This window comes from Nerophis lumbriciformis, linkage group LG09 (assembly GCF_033978685.3).
Source record: "Nerophis lumbriciformis linkage group LG09, RoL_Nlum_v2.1, whole genome shotgun sequence".
NCBI classification, from domain to species: domain Eukaryota; kingdom Metazoa; phylum Chordata; class Actinopteri; order Syngnathiformes; family Syngnathidae; genus Nerophis; species Nerophis lumbriciformis.
In genome coordinates this window covers 19,921,091-19,945,726 of record NC_084556.2, presented here as the reverse complement: position 1 = coordinate 19,945,726, position 24,636 = coordinate 19,921,091, and the positions used below count along the sequence as shown (strand labels likewise).

The window sequence follows — 24,636 nt, the reverse complement described above, 5'->3', positions numbered from 1 at the left end:
ACACTGAGCAGATGGCTGCTTTTGCTTAGTCACAAACTTGCTAAAAGTAAATTCTAGATTATAATTCATGCATCTCTCACCTGCTAGTAGACAAATGTGGCCATGGTCTGACAGGCTGGTCGACTTTGACATTGCCCGAGATGGCGAAATAGACCCCACAAGACACTTCTTGCAATAACTTGTTTTACCTTTCGTGAGGATTGCGATTGAATCTTCATCTAAACGGAATTATGTGAGAGTCCCGTTGGTCCGCATCACCGCGAGAGTGTAAATAATACAGTAAGTGTTTGTTTTATTCTGGTTTGTTATTGTTAGTTTGTATGTTGAGCATCGAGCAACGCTGAGGATGCTAGTGTCACAATGAAACTGCATCTATCACTCGGCTTCTAAAACTTATTGCTCATCCTCTTTGTGTTCGGGCTCAAAAGTATAAGGTCATGGATCTTAATTTATCCCAAGGTAATAGTTGTTGGCTCTCACAAAGTCTGCTTGATTAGCATTGTTGTTGATAGGGAAGGGATCTTTGGTTCCTACAGCAATGTCACGCGATCACGTGACAGGCTTCCTCATTGTCTCTCAAAATGGCTCGAGAATCTCCGTGAGATTGATACTATTTTGACCATATCTAATTATTCACAAACTTTAGAAGTCTTTTGGTGTCATAGATCAGACATATATGATAATAGCTTCAATATAAAGGCAACTTGTTTTTACCCTCTACTGGTACTTTAATATAAATAAATCATGAAATAACAGAAATCACGAAATAATGGAATATTTATTTAGTTTCTGTTTTTATTTTTATTTAGTCTTTATGCTATCCCCATGCTCATTCACTGTGTATACATGTCATATGTCCAAAAGGAACTTTTGAAACCTGTTTTGAAAAGGTTTTATTATAATTTTTATACCAAATAATTTTTTACAACAATCAGTTTAAATTGAGAATCGACTCTATCAAAATCGTGAGTCTTTGTAAAATTTATATCCCTACTAATGTATTTTTTGTTCATCTATTTAAGCCAGTCACATGTAGAGACAGGCAGAACAATCCTATTTTCCCCTTCAAAATATAAGTTAGCTGTGATCGGTGGGAGTGGGTGTGGTTGCCGTCACCGTCTTTACATTTGGGTTTCTTACCTCTCTGCAAACCGCTGCTATCTGGCCCTCGTCCATGCAGGTCTCAGTCACCACGTCTGTCAACGAGCCGCCGGCCAAATACTCCATCACCACCCACAGCTCATCTCCTACCAGGTAACTATGAAAGAAAAAATGTTCCTTCAGTGTCAAGGAGAGGTCATTCTGACACTGAAGTGTAGCAATACTAACAGTAGGGGGCAGTATTGCAACTTGGGCAGCAAAAAGAGAAGTGAAAGAGTCCTGATCCATGAAATAATGCACAATCATCTGTTAACACACCTGTCCAGGTAGTTGACTATATTAGAGTTTTTGTTTTCCCTCATCACTAAGATCTCATTGATGATCAGCTCCTTCTTGGGTTGCTGCTGCAGGTTCATCTGCTTGATGGCCACCTGAGGAGACAAGAACAAACTGTATGTACAGTACACTTCCCAGCAACACATCTACAGCATTAAATGCCATGATCTTCTTTTGTTTACCTCTTGGCCTGTTGCTATGTCGATGGCGGTATACACAGTGCCAGAAGCCCTTGAGACAAACACATGTAAAATTCATCACTTTTGTTTTGAAATTAGGTTCATTTCATCACGCTTTTTTTACGCTTGGAAATGATGAGGGATTTATCATCATCGTCACAGGAAATGCTTTGACCCAATTGGATTAATATGAATTTGCTTCCCAGTAAATTTAATTTGCATTTGCCCGCACGAAAACAATATCCACAACATTCATTCACAGCATCGTATTTCCTCAAAAATAATCACACTGGAAACACAATTCAAAACAAAGGCGAGTAGGGAGGTGTCCATTCCTGTGCTTATTATGTTTCATATCTATAAATGCAATTTATGGATATGAAATGATAAATGACCACAGTGAAATGGTGACGCAAGAACTATTGAACAGTAAATAACATTGAACCTGCCTGCCAGATCTGTGCATACATTATTTCTATTCATAATAGATTCGATCACTTTATGAAAGTCTCTGTTATCATTTTGTTATGTGTGGTGTACACTGCATACTAACTTCCATATGGCCTCGGAAGCGCGTAGAAGCAAAACTGATTTAAGTCGATGGGAGAATACGTGGAAGGCCGGATTTGACAGAGCAGGCTCACATTTTAAGCTTGCTCCACCCAAAGTGTGCATCTTGAATGAACACGAGTAGTGACAGACTTGAGTGGAGTAGGAGAATGCGGCCCAGCCAGAATCCGTGTAGTTGCACACCTTTTTTCCACTTAAGCACATGGGAATATAGGACCCTGAATGACTATGATTGAAATATACAGCACAGTGCTCCTGTCGTGTGTCCTGTTCTTAATCTTATTCACTTCAGGGCCCAACTTTATAGAAAACATACAAACCCTTTATTTATTGAATCACAAATATTGAAATTCATTGACTTGGTGCGTTTGCAAACAGCTACAATTATGTATAAAGCAAACTATAACCTGCTACCCAAGAATGTACAACTATTCTTCTCAACAAAAGAGGAGAAATATAACCTTAAGAGGAAAAACTAATTTAAAACATTTGTATGCTCGCACAACACTTAAAACCTTTAGTATAGCTGTATGTGGAATTAAATTATGGAACGGATTAACCAAAGAAATCAAACAAAGCACCAATATGATTCAGTTTAAGAGACTGGAGTGTTCACAAAGTACACAGAACAATAATTATGATGAATGTCTTGAACCCTTTCTTTTCCTTTTTTTATTGAGACAAAGATTATTTATGTATTTAATATGTGTATGTTTACTATAGTAAAATATTTATTTATCATTTATTTGTTCACTGTTCTGTTACAGAGAACAAGGAAATTGGATAAAATTGCTATGGTATGAAAAAGTGGTAGGATTAAATAAGCTCTGCTTCTTCCTACTCCTTTTCGGACATGCTGTAATGAAACAACTGCAATTGTGTGATGCATCACATTGTATTGTATGCATGTTCGAAATAAACTGAAACTGAACTGAACTGAACTTTTCCATTTCATATTAACACAGAATTAGTAATCTTACTCTTGATCTTAATCGTGTGCAATAATTATTTCCAAACTACTTACAGTTTAACAGGGTAAACCTTGTCAAATGATATGAAAGCATGTGTTAATAACAAATGGACTATTAAGACAACATAACATACATCTGTAAACGTGCATGCATATGCAAAAGTGCAATTTATTTATCTGTACAGTAATCTATTTATATCTGCACCTTCTTTTGTAAATGCAACTTTTATCCTGCACTACAATGAGCTAATGCAACAAAATTTCGTTCTTATCTGTACTGTAAAGTTGAAATTTGAATGACAATAAAGGAAGTCTCTAAATATTATCAAAGCTTTGGTCAGGTTTCTTGTTTGTGTGATAGTGTCACTACTGCCACAAGTGGTGGAAAAGTGTATACGGACCACAGCTGAGAAACAGATATTCTTTTGGCGGCCTTCTCGGGGGCGCGCGCTGCCCTATGGTTAAGAAACACGGGCGTAGAGGATCTTTCCTGATTTTGACCGTACTGTAGCTCCTAAAAAAAGCAGGGTACCACTAGAATATAGAGCAGCGGCACTTTTTTTTAATTTTTATTTATTTTTTTCTTTACACTTATAAGGCGCCTTTCTGGGCACTCAAGGACACCGTACAAAATTAAAACAATAAAATCAATTGGATAAAAACAACAACAAAGATCGATAAGATTTACAATGAATAAGCAGTCAGGAATAGGTGTGTTTTGAGTCTGATTTGAAGAGGGATATTGTGTCTAAGTTATGATGGTTACATTGCAGACATACAATGAAATTAGACACAAAAAAGAGCAGCGCCAATTCAAATGTCGCTAATAATAATATACATTGCCAGCAAAAACACACAGCTGACCTAATGTTTTGTATTTATATTTATTAAATGCATTTTTCCAGACTGTTTTACTCAATTACAAAAATCTCCACCATATCGTTTGAATCTTCAGTGATAACATCCTTCTGTGGAAAAAGTGTGGACAACACTGATAAATACCAGCTTTGACTCTTTGCAATAGGAAGTTGCATCATATTCATGACTAATCTTAGTATAGTGCTTAAGTTTTCATTTGCAGCATGACTCTTTATGACTGTGTTAGCCAGCTAAGTTACAAATAATATAGATAATGGTCCTTTTACCAATAGGTTTCTGAAAACTCAGCAGCCATGAAACTAAACAACTGGTGTTTCACATAGCAATCTTTTACGCTCATCGACAGACTTACCCTTGTCCTATTTTCTCAAAGCGCGTGTACTTCTTCTTAGGATCCCCGACACTCACGATACTCCCTGAGTCAGAGACAAAACACATGCATAATGATTGTGCGTGTTTTGTATATATATATGTGTGTGTGTGTGTGTGTGTGTGTGTGTGTGTGTGTGTGTGCACAAGAGTTTTAAATACATTACTGTAGAGCAGAGACTTTTGCCTTTAAGGGCAGCTACTTTATGTTTATTAATAAAAATAACACTCTTTCATATACATCGCTTATTGAGCATGAGTGAATATGCATACACTTGCTGTTCACAATATTAGGAACACCTCCCTGCACAGGAAGTACTGTACTCATTCATCAAAATGAGGTTGTAGTTTGCAGCTTTAAAAAGGCACTGCATCACACGGACTGGTGTTCATAACAGTTCCGCATCACCCAAGAAAATTTACTTCTCAGCATGATGCATTGCAATTTTACACCACTGCAACCACAATAATAAAGCAATGTTTTTGATATATGTATTTGTTATACTCCGCACTCCATCCAGCTGTATAATCACTCGCCATACAGCAATAGATGATATCTGTCTATTACCTGACACCTTCTGTTAGCTACCTCTCTTTGGTTATAATGTATATTTTCTGCTGGATATACTCAATTTTATGCTGCAGCTGTTACATATACTGTAATATTGTACATGGTAATTGTTATATATTGTATATATGATATAAACATATAATATAATATAATACATCAGTATATATCATATACTGTACATATACTATGTAAATATTACATATATGTTATATTTCATATTGCTATTACGGTACATTTTTAGTCTATTTTATACCTGCATTGTCCTTTCCATCCTTTGTAATTGACCTACTGTATGGAACAATTTCCCTTGTGGATAATTAAAGTTTGTCTAAGTCTAAGTCTAAGTCTAAGTTATAAGCCATTTTAAGTAGTGACCTCCTCTTAAATAGATATCACCTTCCAATAAATGTTTTCTCTCTGCAGCTGAATAAATACATGCCGCTGACAGTTATTTTAGGAAATAAAGTACACAGTATTTATGCTGCTTACTGTCAGATATAGAATATAGTTATTTCATGTGCTGCTGTACATGTTTGGAATCCTCAAAAATAAATCTTGAACTTTAAATATATTGTTAAAGTCTCCGAATATAGGCAGTATCGTGTGTGTTTGCAGAGGCCGATTATTTCTTATATAGTGGTACCTCAACTTAAAGTATTTTGAGAAAAGAGCTGTCTCTCAGCTAAATGTTATGTCTTAAGTTGCAAGCAAAACATTTTGAGTTACAAGCTTCCCCGCCGTTAGTTGGGGTAGCAAATGTCACAGTGAACCCCGTAAGATCCGACCAAAACATCTGGTCTTACTCGCTAGCATTAGCTTATAGAGAGCAACATAACTTTGTTTGCCAAACATGGCATGAAAGAAAGTGAGTTTAAAGGACAATGCTAAAAAGAAGAAGTGGCTGATTTCATTGAATTAAAGAACAAAATAATCAAAAACATGAGTGTGTGATTTGAGCACTGATAGTCTGCACCGTACTGAAGCAGAATGAGTCTGATGCCAAACAGGATAGTAAAACTTATAGCTATCTAACTGGCGGACATTTACCCATAAAAATATGGAAAAGCTGCTGATGGTGTGCTGGATGGAGAAGCAGCTCAAAGGAGATATTGAGAAGTCCACTCTCCAAGGTAAATGCTGTACATTATTATTACATTACTTCTTTAAACTACTGTTGTTGCGTGTAGTACATTCTATTGTATTGTTTTTATACAATATTTATTATCTAAAAGTTAGTTTATCTTTCTAAAAGGCATGTTACACGTTAAAATTGTGCTCTTTAGGTGGGGCCAAGCACCAATTATATTGATTTCAATTCCTTTCAACGGGAGATGTTAATTTCAGATTCAAGTGTTTTGAGTTGAGAGCTCTGTCACAGAACCAATTAAGCTTGTAAGTTGAGGTACTATTGTATTAGATCCTGTTGGACTTTTCTTGTGTTTTCCCAATGTTGTGGCAAGCGAGTGTGGGTAAAAAAACAGGTGTTGTGGAATAAAAAGTATGCCTATAAAGACACATACTGAGTCTCTCCAGGATTTCCTCATCTGTCATTTTGGACTTCTTCCTCTGGCGGTCCGTGTTACGATACATTGTGCTGGATGTGTTGTCGGGCTGGACCTGCGACTCGGGTGGCGTCACCACCTCTTGGACAGGGGTGGGAGGCTTGGGTGGGTCCATAACTGAGCGTGTGTAGATCTGCAAGAGCATACGTAAGAGTGGAAGTCACGACGATGTTACATTGCGCTGAAAAACACTACAACTCACAGATTTGGTGTGCTCAGGTCGAGGCGCAATGACCGGTGGAAGTTCATCGTCGTCGTCGTCGTCATCTTCCTCCTCCTCCTCTTCTTCTTCTTCCTCCTCGTCCTCCTCTTCTGACACAGGCGGCGCGATGGGGGGTTCTGAAGTTGATGTTTTGGCACCCTGCAGGATGGACACACGTGTTTTTGCAATACCACTATTAGTAGCAAGCCAGTGGAACCTCAACCAGGACATGTGACACATCTCATAAAAGTAAATGCACCTCTCAGTATTATAGCAATGAAACTTGGATCTAACTTAGAGTAGTCAGTGTGCAGTGGATGGTAAATCTATACTTTTACACAAGCTGTACACTGACTACTCTAAAAGCAGTGATTCTCAACTGGTGGGTGGCGAGCCAAAAGTGGGTCACAGTCACAGATCGTTGCCTGGTAGAGATGTGACATTCGCAAACGAGTCAAGTCTTTTAAACAGTTCTTTACAGGGAATGATGAGAACTCATTTACTGTAGGTCTGGGCGATAAACTATGAACAACTGTAGTTTGTATCGTATATCTAATTCATCGTTTCTTTACGAGCCTTTTTTAGTCGCGCATCTCAATATTAATATCGTGCAAAAGATGTTTGATTTCAGAAGTTCAAATACAACAAAGAAGTTAGTGAAGTTAATTTTGTAATTACAGCGTAAACCAGTAGTGTACATATTTTAACCTTTTGCTAGTTTTCAAATTTTATGAGATACATATTTTTTTATTATTTGTAAACAATAACTGGATAACTTGTTATTCAAGTGAATTGATTTATCATTATTATTTATGTGTATATTTATGTTACAGATTGAATACAGGTAACGAACAAAAGTATTCGTAATAATTGTGAAATGGAGTTTTGGACATGATGAACTTTGTGTGACATTGTAAATATGTGCTGTATTGTTGTGTAATCTTGTTTTCATGATTAAAATCAACATAAACATAACATTCATCAAAATGATTTAAAAATGTTTTACTATGTATGTAGTGATGTCGAATTTGGGTAGCTGCTTGTCATTAAGGGGTGATGGTGGGTCTTGCAGCTGAACTATTGTATTTTCCGGAGTATAAGACGCTACTTTTTTCTTACGCTTTGAACCCTGCTGCTTTTAGAACGATGCAGCTAATTTATGGATTTTCTTCATTAATTGCCATTTTGTTTTGTGTTCAACAAACAGTTTTCATAGAACACAGACAAAGACACTGCAAAAGTGTTATTGTTTGTGCTATGCGGCATCTTTTAGGACGAGTTTGCTAACTGTAGGTGCTGCAGGTTAAAATTGTACTTCCCATTTCGTTCCTCGAACCGGAAGTATTCGTCAATAGCATCTCTGCTTAAAAGGATTCTTCATTCATCACTCCAAGCAACGGCTGTAAGGTTTTTACAATATAACTAAAACAATTCACACTTACAAAACTGTCCCATGTGTGATGTCTGTAGGAGGGTTTTCATGCATAATTGTACATGCTATCGTAATGTAATCCAGCTGGTGTTGTTAGCATTGGCAAAAATGCTACATGTTAGTATTAATAACTTACAATGGCATTCTTTATATATTATTTGAGTTTCCTAAATTCACCAAAACGTCACCGTGGAGTTATTGAGTCTGTTGAGCTGATTGGAGAGCTAGTTTCCGCAGCGAGTGGGTACATGGTGATAACTTCTGTTTTGTTTGATCAGCCATTTTACTGCCGTGTTGCAGGCACTTTTTGGAAACAATTAAGGTATGTAAATAAACATTTACAAAATCTTTCGTACCTGTATATATCTGCAACTTATGCAGCTAAAAAATACTTATTTCTTCTCAAATTTGGTGAGTGTGGCTTAAATACCGGTGCGTTCTATAGCCCGGAAAATTAGGTTGTTGAGAACCACTGCTTTAAAATACTGTATGTACACGTTTAAAAGTGTTGCCCATGAGAATGTCAGATGGTTGCTGACATCCTGTTTTTAAACATGTGGTCAGAAAATGACCAATTGTCAGGAACAGTTGTGCTAATAAGAGTTAATAGGAAAAGATACACAGCTTTTATCAGAGAAGAGGGGTTGGGTTCTGTGTGCCAAGAACCAAGGATGAGAATGCCTTTTCAAAGAGGGAACACACTGCTCTATGTTTGAGTAGTGAAGCAAACATGCTGCAACATCGCAGTGAAGTGCAATGCGTAGATAAGCGGCACACATCCTGGATATGCACCATACCATTTGAAAACTTCCAACATATTCAGTCTGCCTAACACTGAGGATTTGTTTCCCACATCCAAAAGTCAGTTTGCCTTGGATCGTCTTCCTCTTATGGAATGGAAACATCCACTTCCAGTCTTGTCATGCAGAAATGAAGCAGTGCAGCTTAGTTCTGGTGATTAAACAAGAAAGAAAGACCCGGTCCTTTCCTAACGGGTCTGTGACCTATTTGGAGAAGGATTGGGTCAAGAGTGCAGAGGCTAGCTACCTGCAGGTAGCGAAATGTTTTTTTTGTCTTTACCATGCGGTTATGTTGCCAATGGTGATGATGTTACAAGGGAGATTTCATGAGCTCGGACATGCAGTTTGAAAGTCATCACAACCCTCTGCCACCACCATCACCCCCATGAGATGACATCATTAGACATCATTCAATGCATAACTCGAATAAAGTAAAGTAAATCAAAAAGAAAATATCCCCTTGAAAGTATTTGCAGTGGGCGTGATTGAGATCCAATAACTGACGCTGGAGATGCTGAATAGTAGTATGGAGGAGTTACCTTGTCAAATAATGCGCTGCAGGTTCTAAGGCTGACAGGTGGCCCAGATGACAGCAGTCGATTCTGAATGTGAAGGTTAAAAATGGGAGGATTTTACTCAAAAACAAACCCACACATTGTTGAAGAGTGAGCGGACTTCAGGGGAAGGAATGTTGGGGCGGAGGGTTTCACTACGAAGGGATGGTCATCAGGTCCGTGTGGCTGAATAAAGAGCTCGCGCGATAGAAGTGAAGGTCTTAGATTTAACACTTAACCTGTGCTTGGATGCACGAATGAATACATTCACAAACTGCACTCATAATGACTGTCTGAGGGTGATCATGCAATTTCTTGCATTTTCACAAGAAAAATAATATTTTAGTAAGTTTACTTCAAGGGGAACTGCACTTTTTTTTGAAATGTTGCCAATCATTCACAATCCTTATGTAAGACAAGAACACATGTTTTGTTTTTTTTAATGCACCAACTAGTAAATAAATGCGGGCAATGGTGCCTATGGGAGTCGCTCTGCCTATAAAACGGTTAAAAAAAGGATCATCAAGGTTTTTTATAGACACTGTAAGTACAGTATCTACGTAATGTAGTAACAGGCACATTCATTCATAACATGTCATATTTACGTATTTCGCTCACACGGTGGCGCATTAATTTAAAAAACGCAGCACGTTTGCTTTTTCCTTCAACAACATCAGTGATTACTACTCATGCAGACTTCACGAGAGCCAACAAACATGATAAAACATCACTTACTGTACAATGTCTGCTCTCACTGGGATGCCGACGGTTAAAACTGTTCATATATTCCTGTTTAGATGAAGAACGACTCATAATGTTTGCGAAGAAAAAAGGGGAGTGGAACCACGCGTCTTTTCAGGTCTTTTTCGCCATTACAGGGTCTAAATTGGCTGTCAAAGTTGGCCAACTTCTCAGTTTATGTCCACATCATTTTACTTTTAAGGTGAGAGGCATGATTTATAATCTAGAATAGACTTTAACAAGCTCCAAGGCGAGAAAGCAGCTCATTAGTCAATACAGCAGCATAAGGAAGTTGCCTCTCTCGGATCAATGCGCCGCTAAATGTAGGTCCTTAACTTTAGCGCTTATAATAACAATATAGTTATTACTTGCTTAATATTCCGGTCACAAAATGTAAATGGAGTATTGTTGGCGGTTTTTAGATGTTTTTATTGGGTTTTATGGTCGAAATAGACGCAATAGACATCACAGCGCCCATTGGCTCCATTGTAAGAGGACTTTTATCTATATTTAAGAGTTAGAATGCATTTTAAAAAAAGACAAATGTGTTCTTGGCTCTCATAAGGATTGTGAATTATAGACAAAATTCCCAAAAAGTGCAGATCCCCTTTAAGGAACTATTTACTCAAACAATTTAAATACATTTCTGACACAATTCACTGGAAAAATATTAATACTTATTTGATGTTATCTTTATTAGCTCTGCCTCACCTCACCGCATGACATTACGTTACCAAACATGCACAAAAGGTTAAGAACATAGTATTTTATACGACATGATGCAGTTCTACTAAATAACGTTATTGTATTGCATGTTATTGGACATCCCTAAAGTTCCTGCTGTGTATATATTCCACTTGAAGTTGTGCAAATATTCGTATTGAGCTTGACAACACAAAATCGCAGCAGAAGAGAAAAGTTTTCAAAGTAAAACAAGACTGACTGACAGTTTTGCCTGCTGGGCACGCTGAGGTCATAGATGGGCGATGGCACAAGTTAATAGCAAAGTCCCGTCTGCAGGGCTCAGAATCAGTGGACAGTCTGAGACGCCCTCCAATACTCTCTCACACGCAACCTTTTCGCCTCACTGCTGGCCCTTCGCTGGCACTGTCCAAGCAAAAAAAAAAAACAACCCTGCATGATCCCAGCGCGGTTGGCCCGGGGCGGAGAATCCCCCTCGCCCCCCTGCCAGACTCGGGATTGCATTTCTTCACCCGGCTGAGCGTGTGTGCAGGGCAAGGCATTAAAAGCATAGATTACTCTGGTCAAAGCCAGGAATGAGGTCAGCGTAGCGGGAGTCCTCCTCAGTGCAGTCAAGCCTCCACTGAAGCTCGTCAATTGTTTGTATTACAAATCTAGTTCAAGTAAGATTGAAAAAAATTAACAGCGGGCTCTTGTTTGAGCACACATGCAACTGGAATGGCTTGGGGGGAAAGCACAGTAAAGGTTTCTTGGGAGGAATGTACACATTTTGTCCATTAAGGGGAAGCAACGCAAACAATTTTAAAACTTACCTCTCCGACTTATACAGTGTTGTAGAAATACATCCTTCCAATCAAGACTTAGGGCCTGGTTTACTAAGATCTAAATACCTCGCACTAAACAGCGTGTGCAATCTATAAAATAACGTGTACTATTAGTGGGCGTGTTCCGTGTGATCTACTAAGATTGTGTGAAATTGAAAATTGGTGCAGATCGCCTTATTTAAATGAGGATTTTGCTTGCACCATATAGGGCATCACCACGGAGACACTCTCATTTACTGCACATTCATGTTATCATGCTCCAACCTGTGGCGTTTTGCTATGTTTTTAAACACGCAGGAGACGTGAACCACTTTTTATGGGTATTTTAGCAGCATTCACTCAGTGCATCTACATTGACATCACTTTTTTTCTGTTTTACCGCTTAGGTGCATGGGAGAGAGGCTGCATTTATGTGCTCACACTTCAAAAAAAGTTTTTCATATAGTACATATGTATATATATTATGTATTCTATGTGAAAAAACAAACATCATTTAAAAAATATTAAATGACACTAAAACGCAACAATTACAATGAGCCCCTTAAGTCACCCAGCAGCCACGAAATTATAAAATGATGTTGCTGAATAAACGATGTGTCTAATGTTTTTTATTTCTGACCGTCAAAATATGTTGAAACGTACACGTAAGACGGAGGATTCTCTGTCCATCATGTGTCTTTCTCACAGCCGTGTGCAAAACTGTGTCAGTGTGCGCGTCCTTTTCAAACATGCTAAATAAAACACAAAATGGAGCTCCTAAAACAGTGATAAAGTGTTGATAAATCACATTGCGTGTGCTGAATTTGCATTTTCTCTTCCCAGTATTGTGGGAGTTTGGATGATAAGCATATATTTTGCATATTAATGAGGACGGAGACACAAAATGGATAGCACCCATTATTCTGCTAACTTAAGAAACGCAATCCACTTTACACACGTTTAGTAAATCAGCTTTGTGTGTGCTATCAAGTTTGCACGTGTTTTAGTAAAAGCAAACCTTTAGTAAATCAGGCCCCTACTGTCTTTCACTTACTTATTTACGACTTACAAATGTACTGTCTTACAACTGTACAATCAAAATAAAGAGAAAGCAAAAATAGCGCGGAACTAAGAAAATAAGACTCACCAGAGTGTTTGCTGCTATGTAACCATGTGCGGACTTGTCTGAAAAAGAAATATGCTCTCATTAGAATGAGATTTTAAAGGTTCTTAATAGATAGAATAGATAGAATAAATTGTGGGGTATTAGTGTATATACTGTACCTCCTGAGGTGAAGCTCATGTACTTCTGGTTGTTGACGGTCTCTTTGGAGTCGTAGAACTTGAGGACGTCCAATACGGCTTGTGGGTTCTTCTTCTGCTCCAGTTTGGTGATGTTGGAGGTCTGTAGGAGGCGCGCCCATTGCTCTGGGATGCCCTGCAAGGCCACAGAAGGGTCAAATTTAAAATGTTTGGACTTTTAAGCTCTAATTTTTACTTAAAAATGCCATAAAATGTGTCCAAATACTGTCTATACTGCCTGTATCTACACAGCAGCAACTCTCTATGGATACTGCATTCGCTACCATACTATACAAGAATTATAATGTATATCAAAATGTTGTCTTTACAATTAAAAATAATAAAGTTGTAATGGCTTCTGTCAGAAAAGTGTTTATCCATTAATATTATTTTTGTGCCGGTAGTTTGCAGTTTTTAAGTATCATTACAGTGTATCTTGACACATAAGCATGACTACTTTCTTTACAAGCAAATCTATTCATGTGTGGGGAAAAAAAAGCTTAAATAGCTTTGGGCAATGGAAGAAGTTAGACTTTCAGACTTTTTTAATCCACCAAAACATTGTATAATTGTGCAAAGCAGCCCCATGAAATTATAATGACTGGGTCAGAGCATGTCAAATAAATACTGAATTATTTGTTATTATTTTTGTGTTTAAAAATGATATAGTCTTATTATTGGTAGTTTTATTGGGATTTTTACTACTAATGTTTAATCGTTTTATGTAGATAGCTAGAAAGATAGATTAACTTTATTAATCCTCTAAAAGAGGAAAATAATTTGCCTTAGCGGTGTTTAAGTACAGTAAGATTATAGTAAATCTATCTAATTTAAATGTGATATATTCTGAGATAGGCTCCAGCACCCCCGTGACCCCGAAAGGGACAAGCGGTAGAAAATGGAAAAATTGATATTTAAACATATTTAACCTGCTTAATCAATCATGGGTTCGGCATTTTGGTCTTTCGGATCAAAAATGTCCAAACTGTTTCCACTTACAGAGTAATGTTAAAATGCAGTTCCATGGCGGGCTTGCACGCCAGCGCGAGGCAGTTGTGGTTAACAACCATGAGCAACAATTATTTCATTCAGGCCCCATGGCAATTTTTTTTTTTACAAAATGTAACGTCTAATTTTGGCAAATATATATATTTTTTGTTAACCTGTTCCCTTAAACCAAGGATGTCAAACAAATTTTAGCTCAGGGGCGGCATGGAGGAAAATCTATTCCCACGCGAGTTGGACTGGTAAAATCAAGGCATTAAAACTTAAAAATAAAGACAACTTCAGATTGTTTTCTTTGTCTTACTTGGCCAAAAATAGAACAAACACATTCTGAAAATGTACATATTATAGATAATCCTCTTAGCAAAATACTTCAAGTTAGTTGAAAATTCTGAGGAATGAATTGGTGCAGTTTCAAAAACACCATGAAGAACAAAATTAATGTAGACTTTATCTCAGTGTTTTTACAAAGCCATTCAACTTTAGGCAATTCCTGTTTAAGATTGTCACGTTTGCAGTTCACCATTAAAAACGTTTGGAAAAGCAATCGAGTGGTTTCCTCACCGCCGCATTGGTGAAATCTGCAACTGCCACAACACATTCATTTACCATTATTCAATGAATACAATTATAATTTAACAAAACAATTATCAAAATGACACCATAGTCGAAATCAAGGTAACATGACTACAAACGTAACCAATGTGAACATAGTAGATTAAAGCATAACATAAATCAGAACAAACACAAGAAATGTAGGAACACATTTTTATAATGGAGTTCAGGGTGCACATCATGCATTCAACCAATTGCAAGCGCTGCATGGAACTCTAACCAAAAAGATGATGGTCATCTTACCTTTTCGTTATTTTATCCGTTGAGTGGATAATTTACAATGAAAAAAGGTATTGTGCGTCGATACTGCTGCCATATGCTGCCAGCCGGCAGCCACAACAGAAGCAGCTGATTGCTTTCACCTGCGCTGATTGGAGTAGCAGCAGCCAATCCAGAGGGCTCTTAAAGTCAGCTGACACGTCATCTTTAAACCCTGTCATGTGTGACGTAGGTTACACTTGAATTGCTATTGCGACATCCAGTGGACACATTTACAACAGCAGTTTCTTTCATTAAAAAAATGCAGCTTATTTTTATATTTAGCAAACTGATCTTGTGGGCCAGATTAAACGTGTTCGTGGGCCTGATATGCCCCTGCAGGCCATACATTTGACACACCTGCCTTAAACCACTATTGCCATTGGTGGTAGGGCTGCACGATTTTGAGAAAAAGATCTACCGGTAATTGCCATGTTTCTCTCCAAAATTGCAATCTCGATACAATTTACGATTTTTATCTTTTATACATAAAAATGCATAAACTGCGAAAATAACAAATGAAGGACAACATGTTACTTTTAGAAGGTCAATCAACATATTCTTGTCTCAATGTGCCACACATTAGAACAAAATGCAATCATTTACATTTTTAAGACAGACTGAGAGCTTTTGTCTACGTCATGCTCATAAACTAAAGAAATCATCATTAAAAACTATAAAGTGTTTGTAATGTAATGTAATCATAATATATATAAAAAAAAATGCAAATAACCATTTAAAGGATATACACTTTTATTTCTCATTACTGTAGAATTGTTTACCATTGTACTGTAATTGGAACGTAAATAACTTTATCGTAAATAAATAGACATATCAAAATTGTGTCATTTCCATGAGCAAAAATGTAACTTAAACAAATATTGAACATCTTAAAGTGCATTTTTTTAACCAGTTAAAAAAAGTAGGTCAGACGTTGTCATTTTGTTTATTGCTATCACGTGATGACGGCATTCTCTGTGAGCGCTTTGAGTATCTAATAATAGAAAAGCGCGATATAAAATCTAATCCATTATTATTATTATTCGTCTGTGTTGATGGGCTAATATTGCCCACCTGATTTGAAGCTGAAATATTACCACAACGGGACATTTGGCTTTGGAAACATATTGTTTGCTCCAAATTTCTGTTACTTTGTGGCGAGTCGCGAGTAGGGAGTCTGTCTGTCTGCGCTTCTTGTGTGTGTAAGCTGGCGTCTATGGCATCACATTAGTGCCAAAAATCCAAGCGCATAAAAACTGTTATCGCGCGCTGATTCTCCACTTCGCGCGGTGCCTTTCTGCGCGCGCGCCGTCTCGGTCTGTGCGCTCTCTGTGTACTCCTGGCATCTCTCCTCGCGCTGTCTGTTTCTTTTTGGCACTTTGGGGGCGGGTATGCTTAGACAGCCCCTCCTTTCTGATTGGCTCTGAGCATTTTTCATATGACCAATCATTGTCCAGCGTAGCAACGTTGTAGCCATCTTACCTCGGACAGCTAGCCTCAATCATTACATTGATGTCAATGGTACATGTACTAATTAAATGACCATAACTTGCTCGATTTTCGACCAATTAACAAACGGTTTGCCTTGTTACAAATCTTATTACATGTAGATATGACATAGGATGCTGTACCTGTTGAAATTACCTCTTTCGCTTTAAAAAAAAATGACTTAATTGTGCAACATAGTTGCATTATTAAAAGACTATTTTTAACATTTTAAAAACAAAATTCAAAGATTATTTCATTAATTTTATGGCTGAATCAAAAGAAATTCCATAAATTAGAAAACAAATGTTCAAGAAGAAGTGACAATATAAAATAATGTTATGGTTGGATGTTATTGCTGGTGGACCAGTTCTGGCTGAAAGATGTGATTATGGTGTTTGTTGTCTTATTATTTATTTGGGTCACATTTTGTATTACCCTGTATTGTGTTTATGTGGCATGAAATGACCTTCATCAGCGCACAGCATTTTTTTATCCACTTCTTCCTCCGTAAATCTTGATACATATTGACGATGACCCGCCCTGCTATACTTCTGATTGGCTCTGAGCATTTTTCGCCTGACCAATCAAAAAGAAGGGGCCGTCTAAGCATACCCGCCCCCAAAGTGCCAAAACGAAACATGACAGCGCACAGACTGAGACGGCGCGCGCGCAGAAAGGCACCGCACACTCAAAAAGGCACCACGCGCGCGCAAAAGGGTGTCGCGCGTGCGCACGAAGTGGAGAATCAGCGCGCGATAACAGTTTTTATGCGCTCGGATTTTTGGCACTAATGTGACGCCATAGGCGTCTTCTACAACCAAGACAAAGATTGTGAATGACTGAAAAGAGGGCTCACCGTGGTCAGTTAATTCTGATGTTTGATAAATAGAATAATTGTGGTATAATTGTCTGTTAATCAAAGATGCACATCAATGAAGGAGATAAATAAAAATGAATGAATGAATAAATGAATGAATGAATGAATAAACGCACTTATGTGCTGATAGCGATGCACAGAGTGAGACGTCTTTCTCCCTGTTTGAAGCAAGAAAGGAACAATTCTGAACATGTCTGTCACTCAAATGCCAGTGAAGGCGGCGGAACCCCCCCCCCAAAAAAAACTCTGTATCTTGCGGTTACGTAATTGCACTAATTAAAACCTTGATGTCGATTAATCGTGCTGCCCTAGTTGGTGGTGTCCTTATTTTGGGGGGTTTACAAAGCTTTAATTTGGACCGGTGACAGACAGCACTTGTGTTCACCTCGCAGCAGTTTTAAGGTTGATTGTAAAAAAGTAGACTATCAAAGCGAGTGTTCCTAAAGCCACACAGAGCGCCACTATCCTGCACTGACGTCACGTCGATAGGTTTTAATTAGGGCGGTCAAATTTAACGTAAAAATAACGAGTTAACAAAAGCTTTCTTTAACGGACTTATTCTCTTAATCGCGCCATTAACATCTGTCTTGTGTGACCCTCAGCCCATACTGTAGCTGCTGCATTCTGTCTGATGTTGAGTCACAGGAACGAACAGAGAGCAGAAATGGAAAAGGAAAATGTTATATTGAATAGGAAATTTGGCTAGAAAGCCCTGGCAGATTCCTTTAAGTGTTAATGATAAACCAATGCAACCGGAGATGCGATTCGAGAAGTGGCCAGTTCGGCTACATCGGTTACAACCCCCTCAATCGATAAGATTTAGCTATGAATCATTAGGTTAAACGAGTGGATACACACAAACTGGTTATCGTGCCGAAGTAGAAATCAGTTGACGGTTTTTGTCTTTAACCCAACACGAGAGCCAGGGTTCACCGTGAAAGGAGTCACGCGCTTGTTACGTTACTTAAGTAACTGGAGACGAGACTAAACGTGGATACATTGACGTGGTGTCGCGCGAGATTAGCATTTAGTAGACCGTTTATCTTTCCAACAACACGAGCGTCACGGCTTCCCGCCAAATAATTACCTGCAAGATACGTAACGTCAACACTGCGGACCGTCTCCATGCTATGCAGTCCGTCAATATTGCAACATCCCAAGGAATGGAAGCTTAGACAGATTCCCAGATGACTCGTGGATAATAAATATATTTTACATGCGTTTGCCTTTTTACTTCACAAAACATTTTTGGGGACATCCGTCCATCCATTCATTTTCTACCGCTTGTCCCTCTCGCATATGTTGTTTAAAGAATTTAAAATACTGGAAACATGTAACATTTATAGAAAGTGTCTTTGTTTTTTTTGAAAATGAATGGGCCGTCATGTGTTTTTGTTAGGGATGTCCGATAATGGCTTTTTGCCGATATCCGATATTCCGATATACTCTTTAATTACCGATACCGATATCAACCGATACCGATATCAACCGATACCGATATCAACCGATATATACAGTCGTGGAATTAACACATTTTTACGCCTAATTTGGACAACCAGGTATGGTGAAGATAAGGTACTTTTAAAAAGAATTCATAAAATAAAATAAGATAAATAAATTAAAAACATTTTTTTGAATAAAAAAGAAAGTAAAACAATGTAAAAACAGTTACATAGAAACTAGTAATAATGAAAATTAGTAAAATGAACTGTTAAAGGTTAGTACTATTAGTGGACCAATCATGTGTGCTTACGGACTGTATCCCTTGCAGACTGTATTGATATGTTGATATATAATGTAGGAACCAGAATATTAATAACAGAAAGAAACAACCATTTTGTGTGAATGAGTGTAAATGAGTGTAAATGGGGGTGAGAGGTTTTTTTGGGTTGGTGCTCTAATTGTAAGTGTATCTTGTGTTTTTTATGTTGATTTAATAAAAAATAAAAAATAAACATACCGATAATTAAAAAAAAGATACCGATAATTTCCGATATTACATTTTAACGCATTTATCGGCCGATAATATCGGACATCTCTAGTTTTTGTTTTATATTTGAAAATGAATGCGCCTTAGGCTGTTCTCATTCATCAGTTTATAGTTATTCTCATGGTATTCAACTGATCAGTTGTCTTAGAACATCAGTTCATGCTCCTAGACTTATCTTGGACAGATCTAGTCTGAGCGCTTGGTGCCAAGGTTCTAACTATTTATCCTCCAACATGAGGAGGAGTGTATGCACAGAATGAATACTTTTCTTCTTCTATCCATCCATCCATCCATCCATCCATCCATTTTCTACTGCTTCTCCTTCTTGGGGTCGCGGGAGGAGCTGGAGCCTATCCCAGCTGCATTCGGGCGGAAGGCGAGGTACACCCAGGACAAGTCCCCACCTTATCACAGAGCCAACACAGATAGACAACATTCACATTCACATTCACACACTAGGGTCTTTGTATCTTAAAAAAGAATGTGTCTATCAACATATGCTAACCATAAAATTAAATCATTTATACACCGTATCGAATCTTAATAAATCATTCATACACTGAATCGAATCATATCGAATCATTCATACACTACATTGAATATTATCGAATTTTTCTGTTTTATAAATTAATATTTTTTTTAACCGCATCATAACCCATGTATCGCGATGTGAATTGAATCGTCCATCACAAAGAGATTTACATTCCTTTCTCTATGTAACCAAACTTATTTTTATCTACATTGCTGTGAGTTATCACTGGAGTTTCCAGCTGCTCGAGGTAGTGTTGCCATGTTTGAGTATTACAAGCAACAGGAAGTATGGAGCTAAAGTCACACATCAGTGATTCTCAAACTGTGGTATGTGTACCACTAGTGGTACGTGGATTCCATCCAGTGGTACAGCAAATAATCACTTTAGTGTTTGTTTCCCCTATATTCAAACACATTGTTACTGTTCAAAGTGTGTGTAATGTTACAGTGGCCAAAAATATTGAATATACTTGTTAAAATAAAACTTCTGCTTTGTTTTTGATGAATATTTAGGCCTACTACAATAACATATTTTAATGTTGGTCATTATGGTGGAACTTGGACAGCCAAGTGTTTTCTGAGGTGGTACTTGGTTAAGAGAGAGCGCAAAAAATATGACTGAAGTGGTGAAGCTGTATTTTCATTTTTATTTAAGAAACATATTTTTATTATTATTTATTATTATTTTAATTAGAATGTATGTATTTCAGCACTGCATAATTGTATGTAAATACTTTTTTCATCAGTTTTGTGAGTCCCTTCTTTTGTAGTACATTTGATTAATATTTATTTTTGTAATGAGCCTGACTTAAGCCTTGATAACAATATTTGTGATTAACACAGGGTTCATTTCAATTGACAAGGTTTATCCTATTAAACTGGAAGTAGGTTAAATATAATTATTAAATAAGAGTAAGATAAAAAAAAAGTAAAAAAATAAAAAATAGTAAGATTACTAATTCAGTGTAATATTTCAGTGGACCGGGCCTCTCAGTAGTGGAAAAGTTGGGGCCCGAGGTCAAAAAGGTTGAGAACCCCTGCTGTAGAAGATATTTGATTGCAGCTTTCAAAACAGCACTGGAACTCAACTGAAACCTTTTTTCAGATGACCTCATGGAACTTCCTCATGGAAGTGTGATGTTTCGAAATGTGCATCAGCTGCTGTTTTGTTCAAGTGAAATAAGACACTCACTGTGAATTCTCCTGTTACTGCGTCAAAGCCAACATGGATGGTGTGTTCAAAGTCGGAGGGGAGGGATATCTCGGGACGCTCCTTCTCCTTCTTCTTGTTTGCTAAACAACATCATGAACATAAGCCAATTAATAATTATTTTACACGTATTTTGTGGTAGAAGTGAAGCAAAGAGCGGTGACATGCGCCGCAAGGAACTCACTCTTATCTCCTCCAGGGAAGATGGAGCGCAGGCGCACCTTCTTGATTTTCTCTTCGGGAGCCATTGGAAGCGGTTTAGAGGCAGGATTCACTGATGAAGAGTCTCGGGAACTACTGTTCATTCTCAAGGGAGGGGCTGGTGGTTTCTCTTCAATATCGACACTATCAGACATCTTTAGTAGCACTCACAATGTCCTGGAAGAGAGACAGAGAAAGGTTTTTGGCATAACATATAGTGTATCGTGGAGAGGAGTCATCTCAAAAGATCAACAGAACTTCCCTGTTTCTTATGTTGTGACACACACCAAATGGTGTTAATGTCTGTTCACGGCAGCGTGCTACACTTGGGAGTTCCTTCTCTACTCGACCGATTTCTGAGGCAGCACAATTGGGGTAATGTGACTGTCATGTCAGCCCCATCATACTGTATTCAGATCCTTGTAGCAGTAGTTTGGCCTATTTTAGCCTTCTAACAGCAGGAATGTTGTTGCCGCAGCATTTGCCATGATGCTCCTGCAAAGCTGATTTGTTGTTATTGCATTAAAATGTCCCACATCTGACAACCTGTACCAAAGTTCCGCCATTAAGGATTCCCAAACATCCGTGCACACGGCCATCCCACTAGCATGTTAGACTCCTCCGCTGCCTCGCCCTGAGGCCAAGCCCATCATGTGATGTGCAACACGACTGGCCCAGAAAAGCTGGCCAGCATGGCCGACCTACATTAGCAAACAAAAACCAACCTCGAGTTCTTGACACAGCGTACAAGTCGCCTTCATAGTGACCTACAACTATCTGCAGCACTAAACAAAGTGGCTGTCTTTCCAAAGGAACTGGTGAATAAGCCTGTGACAAAATGATCATTTAAGATTCAATCCAATCCAATCCACTTTATTTATATAGCACATTTAAACAACAAAATGTTTCCAAAGTGCTGCACAACAATATTAAACACAATTAAAAACAATATAAAATAAATGTGATTAAAAACAATTTCAAAGGGTAAAACCAATTAAAACAGATTACTAACACAAACAATAACTGCCCTATTCTTTCTGTTGCCTCATTTTTTAAAAACAGAAAACAAATTACACAGTCAAAAGTTTTAGGTCTATCTCCAATTTACAGTATATTACACAGTTTCCAAAACAACTATTTCCATAAGAAGTAAGTAAATAGAAATCATCTCCAAACTATGACTATCAAAAAAAATAGTAACGGTCAAGGAAACATTCTTAACTGCAGTCTTTCCCATACGTCAATTTAGCGTCTTTGTCATTATATTTAGCAAATATTATGACATTTTTCCCCCCAAAAAAAAGAAAAAAAAGAAAGTTAATGTGTACGGTATATCCAGCAACTTTTTCTGGTCTTATTGGAAATATTTGGATACTCTTACATAGGCATGTACATTGGCGTTGTTAGGCCTATTTTAGGGGGGCTCAAGCCGCCCTAAAATGTTCTTAAGCCCCCCTAAATAATTTGGTGTTATATATATATATATATATATATATATATATATATATATATATATATATATATATATATATATATATATATATATAATTTTTTGTTAACAAATACATGCCAACATATTCATTATAAAGTGGCCCGAATATGAGTTTAAATAAATCAATCATATAACCTGTCATTATTCACTCAGTTTCCCCTCACTTCATAGCGTAAATCACCAAAAATTATTCCTGGGCGCGGCACCGCTGCTGCCCACTGCTCCCCTCACCTCCCAGGGGGTGAACAAGGGGATGGGTCAAATGCAGAGGACACATTTCACCACACCTAGTGTGTGTGTGTGTGACAATCATTGGTACTTTAAGGGAGAGAGCCCCTTTAGTGTGTCGGTATCCAATCCATTCCACTTGTTCATATAGAAAATGCCCACATCCCTCAAAATCCAGTCCGCATTTTCTCTGCGACCTTGCCTGCGGGCCTTGGACTTGTTCATATAGAAAATGCCCACATCACTCTTGTAGAATCTATATAAAGTAATATACATTAGTCTAATGTTAAAACAATGAAAAAAACATTAAATATATTTGTTTTATTGTATTGTTACATTAATAGCTGTTGTATTGTTATAGAATGGCTTGTTAAACATTTCATAGGATTTTCAGAGGGAGGAAAAACCAAGACATTTAATATAAAATGTCAAATTAATAAATACATTAAAAGAAAAAGAAAAAAAATGGTTAAAAGCCATCGTCCCGGGGAGCATTTCATTTTGTCCCGTGCATTTTTTAAATAATACTAATAACAATGAATAATTTCTAAGTCTTTGTTAGCCGTTTGTGAAGTTTTGTGCTTGTGCGCTACGTTCGCTCGCGTCCTGTGCATCTCCTGGGGGCTAAGCCCACCCTGTCCTTAAAAGCTAGTGACGCCCCTGGGCATGTATATTGTTAAGATTGTATCGATATTTCTTATTCATACCAGTATTCATCCATACTCCTATCAGTATTATATGTGGTTTAATGGTTTAAATTACATGTGAAAAAAAACATTTTTATAACCATTATATTACCATAAGAGGTTGTAGCAACATCAATGAACATCTTACAGCAGTATCAACACCTGCTTTAAGTCTTAAACAAGTCCAACTATGTTTGAAGTGCAAGGTGCAATGCAGTTTTTATATCACCATCTTGTTAAAACCACACGGATCCAACGCTGTGTTTCTATTCATTACAATTACACTCAGCTGGTAATAATGTTTATGTTTGGTATTCATGTGCAGAGTACAGACCTTTTTCATGATATATCAAACATAAATCAATACAATCAATTAGCATTATAGGTGGTTGTGCATTAAAGGTGTTTTGATGCCACGCAAATGGAGTAACATCAGATGGCGACTATAGACCTGTTAACCAATGCTATCTTGCTTAAGAGCAACTTTATAGAACTTAAATGTTTCCCTTTTTAAGTCAATAAATATGTGTCTGTAGATTACTGGATCGCTGGGAGGACAGTTGATTAAACACATTCACTTCAAAGTGACTAACTCTTACTAGCGTGCATGACTTGAGGAACTGTTGGGGAGGAAATATTGTTGTGTAACTAACTTTTGTGTTACAAACTTCTGCTTCTTATTTGTGATTATTCCAAGCTGATTATCAGATCCTACCCATGTAATTTTTTAAGTGTAGCAGCGGCACCTGAAGTCAATGCGAGCGTGACACAGATCAGATTTTTTTTGCCAGTCTAAACACTCCTAAGTGCTTCAAATCTGATCTTTTCGCATGAGATTCAGACCACATCAGGAGGTTGTCCGAATCCGATTGGAATCTGATCTTTTCAAATGTGACTTTAGTCTAAACGCAATGCTACCGTATGTGACTTTTTCGTCGTGCGCAGGGTAAGTGGATACTTCATCACAACATCCGGTTTTGGT

At 37.6% G+C, this 24,636-nt stretch overlaps 1 protein-coding gene across 3 annotated transcripts in view; it reads right to left on the bottom strand.

Moving 5' to 3' along the window:
* The window catches only part of LOC133607584 (serine/threonine-protein kinase PAK 3), a 63,425-nt gene that overhangs the window by 5,686 nt on the left and 33,103 nt on the right, over positions 1-24,636 (bottom strand). For 2 of the 3 annotated variants that reach the window (XM_061962346.1, XM_061962347.2), the window contains exons 2-12: positions 21,232-21,425; positions 21,030-21,130; positions 13,056-13,209; positions 12,919-12,956; positions 9,511-9,573; positions 6,740-6,898; positions 6,496-6,670; positions 4,388-4,451; positions 1,620-1,668; positions 1,420-1,532; positions 1,141-1,258 (exon numbers count right to left, since the gene is read on the bottom strand). In XM_061962346.1, the coding sequence (XP_061818330.1) occupies positions 1,141-1,258; positions 1,420-1,532; positions 1,620-1,668; positions 4,388-4,451; positions 6,496-6,670; positions 6,740-6,898; positions 9,511-9,573; positions 12,919-12,956; positions 13,056-13,209; positions 21,030-21,130; positions 21,232-21,403 (1,206 nt within the window). In that variant the 5' untranslated portion in view covers positions 21,404-21,425. The remainder of the gene's footprint in view (positions 1-1,140; positions 1,259-1,419; positions 1,533-1,619; positions 1,669-4,387; positions 4,452-6,495; positions 6,671-6,739; positions 6,899-9,510; positions 9,574-12,918; positions 12,957-13,055; positions 13,210-21,029; positions 21,131-21,231; positions 21,426-24,636) is intronic. The other variant, XM_061962349.1, reaches the window with a different exon arrangement.